The sequence below is a fragment of the Sinocyclocheilus grahami genome, unplaced genomic scaffold (genome assembly GCF_001515645.1).
Source record: "Sinocyclocheilus grahami isolate Dianchi unplaced genomic scaffold, SAMN03320097.WGS_v1.1 scaffold207.1, whole genome shotgun sequence".
Taxonomy (NCBI): Eukaryota; Metazoa; Chordata; class Actinopteri; order Cypriniformes; family Cyprinidae; genus Sinocyclocheilus; species Sinocyclocheilus grahami.
The window spans coordinates 982,078-997,116 of NW_015505386.1; the positions used below are offsets into that span (position 1 = coordinate 982,078).

The 15,039-nt window shown below is 36.7% G+C and overlaps 1 protein-coding gene across 1 annotated transcript in view; it reads right to left on the reverse strand.

The window, feature by feature from the left end:
- Positions 1-14,219, reverse strand: part of LOC107595704 (splicing factor, suppressor of white-apricot homolog) — a 110,832-nt gene extending 96,613 nt beyond the window's left edge. The window contains exons 1-3 of the mRNA XM_016286199.1: positions 13,872-14,219; positions 12,090-12,253; positions 4,473-4,604 (exon numbers count right to left, since the gene is read on the reverse strand). Coding sequence (XP_016141685.1) covers positions 4,473-4,604; positions 12,090-12,253; positions 13,872-14,065 — 490 coding nt within the window. The 5' untranslated portion in view covers positions 14,066-14,219. The remainder of the gene's footprint in view (positions 1-4,472; positions 4,605-12,089; positions 12,254-13,871) is intronic.
- Between the last annotated feature and the right edge of the window lie 820 nt (positions 14,220-15,039).

Here is a 15,039-nt window from a genome sequence, read left to right on the forward strand (position 1 = left end):
CTCTTAATTTTTATAAAGAATATCTCTTTGGATTTGAGACTTTAGTCTTTGCAACTTTACTGATCGTCTTTATGCACCAAGAGCTTGTAACACTACAAAGAGAAAGGAAAAATTTAAATCACATCATATGACCCCATAAAATATCTCCTTTTGAATTGGACTATGAGCTTTGTAACTTTGCAGATCTTTTTTATGCTCAAACAGCAACATTACAGACTAACTAAAGTTGAAAACATGAAAAAGCATAATAGGACCTCTTTAAGTTACAACTATGGGTCTTCTTAAAGGGATAGTTCATCCTAAAATGAAAATTCTGTCATTAAGTACTCACCCTCATGTCGTTCCAAACCGGTAAGACGCAACACAAATTAAGATATTTTTGATGAAATGTGAGAGCTCTCAGACCCTGCATAGACAGCAACGCAACTGTAATGTTCCCAGGTCCAGAAACAAAGTAAGGACATCGGTAAAACAGTCCATGTGATATCAGTTGCTCAACTTCAGTTTTGCGAAGCTACAAGAATACTTTTTGAGCACAAAGAAAATAAAAATAACAATTTATTCAACAATTCTTGTCCCCGAGTTATGTTTTTCGCCATTTTAGAGTATCACAACACATACGCACACTTTCCCATAAAATATCTCCTTTTGAATTGGACTATGAGCTTTGTAACTTTGCAGATCTTTTTTATGCTCAAACAGCAACATTACAGACTAACTAAAGTTGAAAACATGAAAAAGCATAATAGGACCTCTTTAAGTTACAACTATGGGTCTTCTTAAAGGGATAGTTCATCCTAAAATGAAAATTCTGTCATTAAGTACTCACCCTCATGTCGTTCCAAACCGGTAAGACGCAACACAAATTAAGATATTTTTGATGAAATGTGAGAGCTCTCAGACCCTGCATAGACAGCAACGCAACTGTAATGTTCCCAGGTCCAGAAACAAAGTAAGGACATCGGTAAAACAGTCCATGTGATATCCGTTGCTCAACTTCAGTTTTGCGAAGCTACAAGAATACTTTTTGAGCACAAAGAAAACAAAAATAACAATTTATTCAACAATTCTTGTCCCCGAGTTATGTTTTTCACCATTTTAGAGTATCAAAACACATACGCACACTTTCCCCTAAGCATAAACAACGCTGATTACGCCGATTACGTTCATGCGCGCGCTTTCTCCTCCAAACGTAAACAACGCTTTATCGATTACGCTCTTGGGTACTCTCCAAAATGGCGGAAGACATAACTCGGGGGAGAAGAATTCTTGAACCGAAGATCTTACAGGTTTGGAACAACATGAGGGTGAGTAATTAATGACAGAATTTTCATTTTGGTGTGGACTAACCCTTTAACTTTAAAGGGGTCATATGATGCTTTTTTAAAGATCATTATTTTGTGTATATGGTGTAACAGAATATGTTGACATGCTTTAATGTTCAAAAAACACATTATTTTTCAAATACTGTACATTATTGTAGGTCCTCTATGCCCCGCCTCTCTCAAATGCTTAGTTTTCTACAAAGTCCCTCCTTCCGACAAGCGCAGTCTGCTCTGATTGGCCAGCTGACCCAGTGCATTGTGATTGGCCGAACACCGCAAGCACTCATCGGAAATGTAACGCCCCTTACCATAATCGCGAGCTTCATCTTTCAAAATTAATGTAACGACAGAGCCTGAAAGGGGAACAGAGTCTCGTGACAGACACAGTGTATAGCACAGTGTGAATGTGTTTGCAGTACACAAGCCACGGTTAAGACAGCTGACTCCACTGTGATGTGTCTTGCTCTCTCTCTCGCTCGCTCACACCCACGATGCGCAAAACTCCGCATTTGAACAGTCAATAGCAAATACTTAAACTAATAACAAAACAGTAGCTGATTCAGAAGCGCCAGATTGTCATAGCAAAGTCAGAATTACCTCCTCTCCTAGGTTCACGAAACGGTCGTCCATAAAATGCATTGCTGTTCTGTTGTAAGTAATCTTAAAGATTCCTAAATGCATCTACTTTCGGAAGGCCAAATAAAGTGCTTTTGCTTTCGCCTAGAAACACACAGCGTCTCCCTGACATGGCTGCATCATCACTAACTGCGGTTACTGAAACCACACCTTTTTTCTTTGCGTGAACATTTGGGCGGCATTATGCAAATATTTCCACATAGTGAGGTAGATATGTGGGGGTGTGTTAGAATGAGCCATTTTAGGGGGGCGTGGCAGAGTCTTAACTTTGATAAAGAATATCTCTTTGGTTTTGAGACTTTAGTCTTTGCAACTTCAAGGATCTCATCTATGCACAATCAGCTTGTAACACTCCAAAGAGAAAGGAAAACTTGAAATCGCATTATATGACCCCTTTAATGGTTTCTTGCAACAAGGCACTGGTACCTTGTAAACCTGACTTTATTTCCAGATGGAATGATAAAAAAAAATAAAAAATGCGTGCCCTTATTCTTGAAAGTCGTCTAAAGCCAGCCAATCAGATCAGAGCTCGCCACAGCCAGAAAGTACTTTCCAATTTTTTGGGCAATATCAGACAGTAAGTGAAAGAACTTTGGGACGTCCGATGCTGATGATTGTGCTTCCTCTGATGCTGAAGGGGAAAGAAAAGTGTCTGGATTCCAGTTCAGCAGCTACAAAATGTATGACTTCATCACAGCCACTGTAAGAAAAAGACATCAATGCCACTAGTTGACTCTGTCTGTGTGTGTGTGTGTGTGTGTCTGTGTGTGTGTGTGTGTGTGTGTATGTGTGTGTGTGTGTGCGTGCGCGCAGTGAGTGGGTGGATAAAGACTATGCACCGTGGGCCAAGTCTTGTTCTCTGTAGAGTGCTGGTGCGAGCAGGTGTGAATGAGGAGTACAACAGCATTGAGAGTGATTACTGTTTGTTTTATAAACTCATTTGTCACCAAATTTCTGCTTGAGACGAGCTCTGAGGACTCAAACTAATTCCAGGCTCCTGTATTTATAAAGCAATCAGCCATGGAGTGTGATGTTTTTGCTAAAACCCTGTAGTGGTGAACCGCTGGACCTCGCTGGTCCTTAACAGTCTCTGCATATCCACGGCTTGCCTTGCTCAGTTCTTAAAAAAGCGTTGAGCTTTTCAGTGCCTTGAGGCTCAAAAACGATACTTATTTGACCTAAGGGAAATGGCCTCTTTTCATTCCAGAGTATTTTGAAGTTCGTAGGCTAAAGTATGCACAGAAACTTGTCTCAGAAACTGAATCTTCTCAGGCAGACTTACAAGCAGTGTCTTAAATTTTTTTCACAGACGACAATGAGACGATAACGAACTAAAACTCTTTTTGAATGAGAAAAACTATGATGTAAATCTATTGACATTTTCGTCAACGAATAAAAACGAGACAAAAATGTTAGGGAGGGACGATTTGGGAAGAGATTCATTCAGAACGAATCTGCTGCGTGGTTTGGAGGTTAGATGCGTACATATGAACCGGCGGGACATAAGCTAACATACACTTACTGCACGTGGCATAAAACGTTAAAAAATGTCAATATGTAGGAGTAAGAGAAGAGCAGACAAATGGATAAATCTGACGACGCAAGAGAGAACTCAATTCGGTCCGGTTTTCTGAGCACAGACACTGAAGCATACACACACAGAAAGCGCGTCTCACAGCGCGCGAGTACTATTTCGTGTCGCATGAACGGAGAATTACACACAAAATTATGTTGAATTGTCCGTTTTGACGAGTATTCACGTAAACACAATTGCTTACGTCTTAAGTGAACGTAAACAGTAGGGAGAACGTGTATCAGTACATTGCATCCATTGCAGCTGTGCATTCGGTTTTAAAGGGATAGCAGCCTAATTTAGTTGCTATTGTCCGAGTCATTGATGTTAATCAAGCAACAAAAGAAAGACAGAAAATCACGCACTGCTCTTGACTAAAAAACTTTAGTAGCTCTAAAGATGAATCTAAATTTATTTATAGAAATAAATATGTCTGCTTGAAAGAATGAAGAATATGGTAAACAAGTTGCTATATAAAGAATGCATAATTAGCCTATATAACCAGTGGTATTTCATTAAAAAGAAGACCATGTTCTTGTTCTTTATGAGAAGTGGTTTTATTTCATTTTAACATAAAGGCATGTTGTGTGTCACCGCATTTAAATCGGTATATATCATGATAAAACCTTAATATCAAACCTATATAATGAGTTTGGAAATTTCAGAGAAATGCTTAATAAATGTACTGTAACTAAACCCATTAGATTTTATCCGACTAAATTTACTGTAGATTTAGTCGACTAAAATCTTATGATATTTAGTCGACTAAAACTAAAAACAATTCAGATGACTAAAACTAAATGGCATTTTAGTCAAAAGACTATGACTAAAACTAAATCAGAATTTGCGGTCAAAATGAACACTGCTTACAAGCAGCATTTCAAAGTAAGAATGTGGTTTTTGAAGTTGTGTGTTTTCTAGACTTGTACGGATCCCACCTGCTTCTTTGCTGGCCTCATCTTCCTCAGTGGGCTGGGAGGGGTCATAGTATTCAGCGCTGTAACGGAAGGCCACTGCGTTATAGGTGCCTTCATCGGCCAAGGCTTCGCTCAGCCTTTTATACTCCTCCTCTGCAAACAGAAAGAAAGTTTCACAGGAAAAGTTCACATACAAAAAAAAGAAGTTCACTTCTGAATTAACTGCAGTGCTCATCGTCCTCAAACCTTCTCTTTCTATTCTTCTCCACAGCAGATTCACAAGTTTCAAACATTGTAAAGTTGGCTGTTGGATTAATGGATTTATGTTGGAAAATATAATGGTAGTTTTAAAACCGCTCCAACTAACAATAAAAGGGTTTAAAAAACTGATTAAATCATTACTGAAATAGCCTGATTCAGATAGAAATGCTAAACTTCAACAAATATTTTTATATCCTTAGGTGAGGTTTTTATTTTTGTTTTACATACACCGTTCAAAAGTTTGGTCCTTTTTTAAATGTTTTTGAAAGCCTCTTACATTCACCAAGGCTGAATTTATTTGATCAAAAACACATTCTGTGATGACAAACACTCCTGTGATGACAAAGCTGAATTTTCCGCAGCTATTACTCCAGTCTAAAGTGTCTAATATGTTCATTTGGTGGTCAAGTAACATTTTTCTCATAAAAAATGTTTTCAGGATTATTTGATGATCGCAGTGTTCAGAAAAACAGCATTTGTCTGAAATAGAAATCTTTTGTAACTATAATATTTGGATTTCTCTTTCTTACTTATAGATAATCTATAGCAAAAATGCAGCACAAAAACTGTATTAATTATACACTAAAACTGAAAAACTGGAACTGAAACCTTCATATATTCACACACCAATCCACACATCCAAACAGCCACAGTGAGTTCTCATCTTTAATGATCTCACTACAGAATCACAACTACTACATCTGCAATAGAGCACAAGGACAGTCCAATATTAAACAATCACAATGCTTTATTACAGTTTATAGGATGTTAATGTAGACAGATTGATAAAAGTTTAATGAGGTTAGGTCTCCCCCTGAAGGGCGAATCCACATGATGACTACACAGATAATGACTATGGCATACTGACACTATCACCAAAGGACATCATAATTCACTCCCACTTACTGCGCACCTCTGTTTAAAGATTGTTCAACTGCAAATTGCAAAATTCATTTTGGACTTTTTTAACCTGTTGATGCATATACAGAGTTATAAGAATGTGACATACTGATTTATCTCCATTGTATTCATCAGAATATTTCTAGGACTAAGAAGTAAAAACAAAAGTTAAAACCCAATAGTTCCGGCTCTAAAAAGTGAATTGGATGAGCCATGATTGATGCCCTTGTAAAATATTTCATACACACAAACAATATTTTTGAATGATATTTCAGTGCATCCAAAACAATACATCACTTATTGCTTTCTTAGAACACATATGTGACCCTGGACCACAAAACCAGTCTTAAGTCGCTGGGGTATATTTGTAGCAATAGCCAAAAATACATTGTATGGGTCAAAATTATAGATTTTTCTTTTATGCCAAAAATCATTAGGATATTAAGTAAAGATCATGTTCCATGAAGATATTTTGTAAATTTCCTACAGTAAATGTATCAAAACTTAATTTTTGATTAGTAATATGCATTGCTAAGAACTTCATTTGGACAACTTTAAAGGCGATTTTCTCAAGATTTTGATTTGTATGCACTCTCAGATTCCATATTTTCAAATAGTTGTATCTTGGCCAAATCTTGTCCTATCCTAACAAATCATACATCAATTGAAAGCTTATTTATTCAGCTTTCGGATTTTAAAAAATCGAAAAATTGACCCTTATGACTGGTTTTGTGGTCCTGGGTCACATTTTTGATAATATCTTGTGTTAATCAGGTCTGGCGTTACATAAATGTGCCTCAATGAATTAAACAGTTGCTGGGTGTAGTCAAGGGACAAACGTCATTCTGAACAACATTCTTAAACATTTCAGAACAAGTTTTAACCAACACATCTACATCAATAATAACATCTACCATGGTAGCCAGTCTGGTGACCTAGTATAAACCAACAGCAACAACACTTTCACATTCAATGGACTAAACTTATTTGTTTTATACCAAAACAAACTCAGCCATGTCCGTTTTACGCCCTTCACAGTATACAAAACAATTACAAGTACCTTTCACTATTCTGGAAATTTTATTAAATCACACATATATCAGAGGAAAGCACTCAAAGCCTGAGCGCACCAGTCTGAAGTCGATAACCATGAAAAACAGAGTTTACTGAAGAGCTCTGGTTGTCCACCTAAGCGAAACAAGCTAGATGAATTATTTCAGAGTGAAAAGGTCCGTTTTTCCCCCCACTGCCACTATGAAAGTGCCTCTTCATGCATTTCTACTTTTATAAATATATATGCCTCCCAATGAAATAATCTCACACAGGGATAAGAAAGACATGTCATGGTTTCAGAACATGTTTTCCATGATTAATAAAAGAAGTTTATAGTTTGAGTATATAGAAAATTAGTAAAATGGGTTCAGTGGGTTTCAAAAGTCTGAAATGGCTAGTGAAAATGCTTCTATTTTGCATTTTTCTAATTGAATAGGTCAGCAGACGTTAACAGAACATTAACTCTTTCCCGCAATTGACAAGATATCTCGTCAATTAAGAGACGACGCTTCGCCGCCAAAGATGAGTTTTTACGGCAATCCGTGTTATAGGTGTATTATGCTAAGAAAAGCCCTAGCACATGCCCAGAATGAGTTACGGGACTTCCGGGTCTGAAATACAAAGACATGAAGAGGTATACAGCATGAAATACATAAAAATGAAGAGGTATACAGCTGAACAGGCACTGGAGGTGTTGATGGACTCGGACTCCGATCACTCATGTTTTGACCATTTTGAATCTGATCGGGACGAAGTAGTGAGTGAGGGAGATGCCCATCTATATATGCATTTTTTTTGAGGCCGATCACAGAAAGCAGTATCTGCCGATCTTTTTAAAGCCTTCTTTTTTTATAATTTATAACTATTTATAGTGATACTCCAATCAGGATTTTTAGACATTTATTCAGGGCCTGAATTTCATTTTTGAAAATGGGGGGAATTCCCCTCTTAGGTGAGAGGAGAAGCAGCTTTCACACAGGAGTCCACTACTGATCCGTGGCTGTTTACCACAAACACAACATTTATCCATTATTTTGATTTCAAATCCAAACATTGTCACTAAAATTGCTTTTTCAGCATTGCAATTCTTTTTTTTACACAGTACAGTAATACAATCTTTCAAAGACATGCTTAAATAATAAACATAAGCAATTATTCAATGCTTTTTACTTTTGCATTTACTTTATATTTATATATTAAGTTGCTCAAGCAAGTGGCAAAACATTTAAACTACTTTTCTTACGTTATCTTTTGCATTTAAATCTTTATTAAATGCAATCCTGCAGTTCATAAAGAACTTTGTTTTCCTACCTGCCATCTATTATTGCCTTGTTTATCTAAAAGTGCTCTTTCCCTTTAAACCTGGCCAAAAAGCCATATGTGTTGACTGTGAAACACAGTAGACTTTAATAATATGCATTTATGGTGTAATTACTAAATTTTCGTGTCAATCCATGTTCATATTTACTGCAAAAATGCACTGTTACTTTAATTCAGCACTTGCAGTGCAGCAAAAATAGACTCGGTGCGGAAACGATCTCTGCACTGCTGCAGACGCACCGCTCGTGGAACGCACTGCCTGATAGCAACGGTGTGAAGTGTGCGTGCTTTATTCATCCGTTAACATGAGCGCGGGAAAAAATACACACCACATACGCACTGCAAACGGAGTAATGTGAACCTGGCATTATGTGTGTGCGCTGCGAGTGCGAGTGTGCGAGTGTCCCAACGTGATTATCGGCCAATAATGATCGGTAGCCGATCAATCCGAGCGCCCCTAATATATATATATATATATATATATATATATATATATATATAAAATATTATATAATTATATATACATACATACATACATACATACATATATATACATACACACAAAGTATATATTAGTGCTGTCAATCGATTAAAAAAATTTACTAATCAATCGCACATTTTTCTGAAATTAATCGCGATTAATCCCACTTAACATTAAAGTTTTTAAATATACTTTTATATTGCAATAATGTCACATTTAATCTTCAAATTAATGTACAAACAACATATATTTGTACATAAACATTTAACAGTATATCTTTAAATATTTAATTAAACATTTTTATGACTGAAGACCAATATCAATGATACCTATACTGATTTCTATATACAATTGCCCCCCCAATATTTAACCATTGACTATAGCCATTCAACATTACAGTATAACTGAGAGCGATCAATTTTAACATTTATTAGACTTTAAAAAATAACTTCTAATTTAAGTGAACTTAAAACAATCTTCACATAAACCCATTATAATAAGTCATATTTACCTGTGCCCTTCAGCAGAAATATACAGAAATTTAAAATGAAGTTATTAAACACAAAATTTTAAATTAAATATAGATGAATCCTTAAAGCTATAAAAGTTATTTTGTCCTCTTTTTTTCTTTGTCCTTTGATTAATAGACATCACAGCAGCTGGTTATTAGGTTATTTTGGCTGCTATTTCTTTAAGAGCTGCCACTGCTGAACGTGACGCGGATCTGACATGCATCATATTTTCTCTCAACTCTTTTTACCTTTTCTGACCCACTTCAGGTCTTAAAGTCTCTATTAATGAGCTGACGAGTTAAATCGGGTGTGTTAGATGAGTGAGACAGTGCTGGGCAGCTCCAGGACAGTTTTGAAAACCATTTCAGAGACATGTTCTTAAATGTGACTCATATAAAATATATTACATGCATGCATAGTTTTAAGGCAGCTTTAATCGCCTTTTTGGTAACTTCATGACTTAACATGACATGACGTTTATTTCGCTCTTTGATATGAAAGGATACAGGCTACAGCGTGCGCGGCGCCTTTGTGCGTGCAATTGAAGAGCATGCGTTGCGAGCACAGTACCGTTTCCGTGCTCATTACACTCACGCCTGGTGCTGAAGTGAAGTGGAGCGCGCGTCTGAAACGTCTCCCGTTTTCAGTCGTTCTGTGACTTAATAAATGCACTTCTTGTCAAGAGAAAAAGTGACAGAAGCAGCAGTTGTGAGTGGGGTGGCCAACCCTAGCCCTGCCCCTGCGTTAATTACGTTATTTTTAACGCGTTAAACTGAAAAAATTAATCGCCTGTGTTAACGAGCTAATTTTGACACCACTAATATACAGTGGGTACTGAAAGTATTCAGACCCCTTTAAATTTTTCACTCTTTGTTATATTGCAGCCATTTGCTAAAATCATTTAAGTTCATTTTTTTTCCTCATTAATGTACACACAGCACACCATATTGACAGAAAAACACACTTGGGAACCTTAAGTGCAGCAGAATTTTTTTTGTAACCTTGGCCAGATCTGTGCTTTGCCACAATTCTGTCTCTGAGCTCTTCAGGCAGTTCCTTTGACCTCATGATTCTCATTTGCTCTGACATGCACTGTGAGCTGTAATGTCTTATATAGACAGGTGTGTGGCTTTCCTAATCAAGTCCAATCAGTATAATCAAACACAGCTGGACTCAAATGAAGGTGTAGAACCATCTCAAGGATTATCAGAAGAAATGGACAGCCCCTGAGTTAAATATATGAGTGTCACAGCAAAGGGTCTGAATACTTAGGACCATGTGATATTTCAGTTTTTCTTTTTTAATAAATCTGCAAAAATGTCAACAATTCTGTGTTTTTCTGTCAATATGGGGTGCTGTGTGTACATTAATGAGGAAAAAAAATTAACTTAAATGATTTTAGCAAATGGCTGCAATATAACAAAGAGTGAAAAATTTAAGGGGGTCTGAATACTTTCCGTACCCACTGTATATATATGTGTGTGTGTGTGTGTGCATGTCTGTGTCTGTTTGTTCTGTTTACTGAATGCAATTTCAATTATTCATATAATTATTTACAGGTGAAAGAATATGACATCTGAATGCATTTTGCTTGAAAATGCACTACTTTGATAAAAATGCATTTTTTGTCCAAAATGTTGTTTTTCTGATGAAACCTATCTGCATTCAAGTGGTGATAAAACATGAACACATGAAGATAGAGTAAAAGTTTATTTTGTTTAAAAGCAGAGGCTCGGTTCTTTATTTTCATAGCAGAAAACATTCTGAGGGCCATCAAATTTAGGTGAAAATCATCAAAAATGCTGGCTGTGGCTGGCAACTTTTTTTTTTAAACGCTAACGGGGAAAGAGTTAACAGAAAAATGTTCATAGTTCATGAATTTATAGAAAAAGTAAAAAAACTAAAAAAAATGTAAACTTAAAATGGGTTAAGTCACTCCGATTTCTGAGGTCTAACTCCCTTGAAAAATTTTCCGTTTTGCAGCTCTTTACTATGGCACCTCTAGTTACTGAACCTGTATTTACTTGTTAGCATTATAATTTATGTCTAAGGTATTGTATACACGCGTAAATGGTTTAGGGTTTTTTTTTTTTTTTCTCCTTGTGGGTGTGTGTGCAGTCTGAGACAATGTTGTTTGTTCGTTCTGTGTTTTACTTTGAAAAATCCTTCAAATAAAATATTTATATATATTAAAAAAAGGGTTGAGTCCAAAAGTCTGTAACCACAAGTGAAAAAGCTTCTATTTTGCTTTTAGTTTCTTTCCATCATGTTATCAGTTTTTTAGGTTTTTTAGGTTTAATCATGAAGAAATTATATATACAGAAGATTTCGGAATCTCTTAGTAATAGGTAAAGTATTTGCCTAATGACAATGTGCACTTAAGATATTAAATGGCAAAAATTTTACTTTTTTTGTCAACAAAACAAAATGAAAAATGTGTGTCATGACGAAAAATAAGTGATTTATAAATTAAAATTTAAAAAAGCACTGTTGACAAAAAATATTTTTTATACACATATATATATATATATATATACATATGCATCTCAATAAATTAGAATGTCATGGTCAGAAAGCCGGTTCTGTAATCAGCAGTAAATCTCCATCACATGTGGGCTTTCACATTGAGCTGCGCAAAAAATTGGGCGAATATAAACGTGGTTTTGCGCAACTCGTCAGTGAACAACGGCTCTGTGTAGTTAATGCTGCTCAATGTGAAAGCCCGCATGTGATGGAGATTTACTGCTGATTACAGAACCGGCTTTCTGACAAGATGCGCATTAAATATCGTATGCGATTTATCGTGCAGCCCTAGTATACATATATATATATATATATAAACTATTTTTATGAAAAGAATTATGAAAATTATGAAAAATACAAAAAAGTGATTGTTTCAAATAAAGCATAGTAAATAAATAATGTTGCACCTAAATGTATCCTAAACCAGCAAAAACCACATGCTACTTGAGCCAAAATTAAAACTGACAAAGTCAAAAACTAGGACTAAAAGATGTGTAAAAATCAACGCTGCACTCAAGCTGACATGAACTTCACACATTTGAATAATGCATGAAGACTGACTGAGCTGATAGATCAATGTGCATTTACCTTGCCTGGCCTCCACCTCCAGTAGATCAGTGTGCATGGCCAGGTACCGCTCCTCATCACACAGAGCCTTTATCCTCGCCTCCTCCTCGGACAGCTGGTAATCGTGATTCCACGAGCCTGCGTCATATTCCGAAAGATCGTGTAAATGACCGCGGCCATCGTACCTGCAAAACGAATCACTTGGTTAAAGGCGAGAGGAAATTAACATTGGATCACATACAAGAAATACTCACCACACTGAAGAACCCTAAAAGTAAAGCCGTTTTTATGTTCACATATATGCTTTTCTTTCAAAATGCTGCTTTGCTTACAAGGTTTGCATGAGGAGGTGCGAAAAAAGCAGACGGCCTATGTGATGCACTCCAGATGGTATACGGGTCAAGAGATGAGTGCACTTGCATGATAAACTTACTAAATCCATTGAATTCTTCACTAAAACCATAAAAAGACGCAACAGGCCTGAGTAAAGAATGAATAAAAAAATTTAAATAGAAAAACGCAATTAACAACTCTCCTCTTACCTTACACGGTTCAACAAACCATTCCAAATTTTGAGACTTTTTGAGACAACTGCCATCATCATTCCTAAATATACTGTAAAAGAAGTACATCCACACAAGCCCGAGCACATAAATACCTATCCGTAAGAACCCATATGGAGGAAATTTTCCTGCGCTCGCTCCTGTATTCCACTTCTCAGTTCCAGTTTCTTCGGTAAAAGAGAGAAGTGGGCGATGAGGTGGCAATCAGGGCCTGGCGGGACCCCTTAGCCTTAATTGCTGAGGAAATAAGTTCTGCATTACGTGATAGAGAGACACACACATACACATTGGAAACAAGAAAACAGACCCATGCAGACTAAGGTGGCTCAATGCAACCCGCTGTGTTTCAACACACTCCAGGCTCGTTATCAATTTGAACATTTTTAACAGGACTGCAGCTGAACTGGAAGAAGTGTGGACTGGAGGAAGAGAGAAAACAGATATGGAAAACAATATTCAACTGACTATGTGTTAAAGTACTTCCTGCAAAAGAACAATGTTAGACCTGGGATCTATGCACAAAGACAGAATTCATATAATTGTATTTGAATCATACATTACTTCATATATAAGAACCACCTTAATGCATGGACTAATTTACAGTAGCAGGTTAATCTGACATGAATTTGCCATGGTTTGCATTTAATTAAATAAATGCAACACAAATGTGACCACAGCAAATTCCTGAAGTGCTAAGAAGCAGAGGCCTCACATGACCAGAACATTAGATTCATATTCACTTATTGTAACACAATAAATTAGTAATTCATATTTGTATATATTTATATACTAAATTATATAAGTAAGGGCCAAGTGAGCAAGGACTCTGCTTTGGATTTCAAACATCCCCTAACCCTGCAAAACAAAACAAAATCTTAAACCAGCCTAAGCTGGTTTGCTGGTCTCCTGGATGTTTTTAGAGGGGTCTGGGCACTTTTTACCCTGTCAGGCTTGCAGACTAGCTTAATTCAGCTAAGACCAGCAAACCGTCTTAGGCTGATCTTTCTGTTGAAACATTTGTCATCTTTGTCAGTGCATTGAGCTTACAAATAATCACAATCCAAGCAAGTTATCTTAGATCTGTCAATGTCAAGTTTTTTTTATTCACGTTTGGCCATGTAAACATCACACATTGCCATCAGCTCCTCCTTGTGCTGCAAAACAACAAATACATCCAAGGTCCCTTTGGAAGACATTAAGTTGGTTAAGTAATGATTCCCATTAGGTTTGTTTAACCGACCTATCGATCATGATGTTCTTTTCCCCCATCCATGGGATAAGGTGTTTGCCCTGGTCGTGGTAGATGGCCCTCTGATCGTCCCGGAACAGCTTACAGGCGTAGCCGAACACCAGAAGCTCCGCATACTTGCTGCTGTCGCTCTGCTCCTTAGTCGCCTTATTATGGTCCGTCTTTCTTCCCCCTCGCCGGTACATTCCTGATAATATCCGCAAGACACACCAAATAAGCGATAAACTGCTAGAAATGTATAACCATTTCTTTAAAGGTGGGGAAAGTGGAATAAAATATGTCGGCTAACATCTGACCACACATATCAACACACACTAAAACAAATATGCCGTGTTGAAGAATGTTGCGTTTCAGAGTCGCAGATTCGTTGCATTGTGTTTCGTGAAACGGAATGCGGTGCTGCTATTTTAGTTCGTAAAAAATCTATTTGAAAATAATATGTGAGCTTTTATAATATTTAAAGGGGTCATATGATGCTATTTTAAAGATCATTATTTGGTGTATTTGGTGTAACAGAATATGTTGACATGCTTTAAAGGGATAGTTCACCCAAAAATGAAAATTCTGTCATCATTTACTCACCCTCATGTCGTTCCAAACCTGTATGAGTTGCTTTCTTATGTTGAACATAAAAGAAGATATTTTGAAGATTGCTGGTAATCAAACGGTTGGTGGTTGCCATTGACTTCCATAGCAAAAAAAACTTCTTTATGACCAGCAGGATTGTAATAAGGATGTAATGTAAAAGAAAAGGCTTGAGACGGCTGTTTCTGGCAATGTAAGTTTTAATTAAAAATGTTTGTGATAGCCTACTAAATTACCTTTTAACGTAAGAAATGTAGACTGCAGGCTGTGTTTACATTTTGCCACTTGCTTGAGTAAAGGGGTCATATGATGTAATTTCAATTTTTCCTTTTTCTTTGAAGTGTTACTCTTGGTGCATAAAGAAGATCTGTAAAGTTGCAAAGACTAAAGTCTCAAATACAAAAAGATATTCTTTATAAAAGTTAAGAGTCAACCACACCTACCTAAAACGGCTCGTTCTAACACGCCCCCACATGTCTACGTCACGATGTGGGAAGATTTGCATAACGCCGCCAAAATGTTCACACAAAGAAAGAAGGCGTAACTTTTATTCTCGCTGTAGTATTGTTGTTGC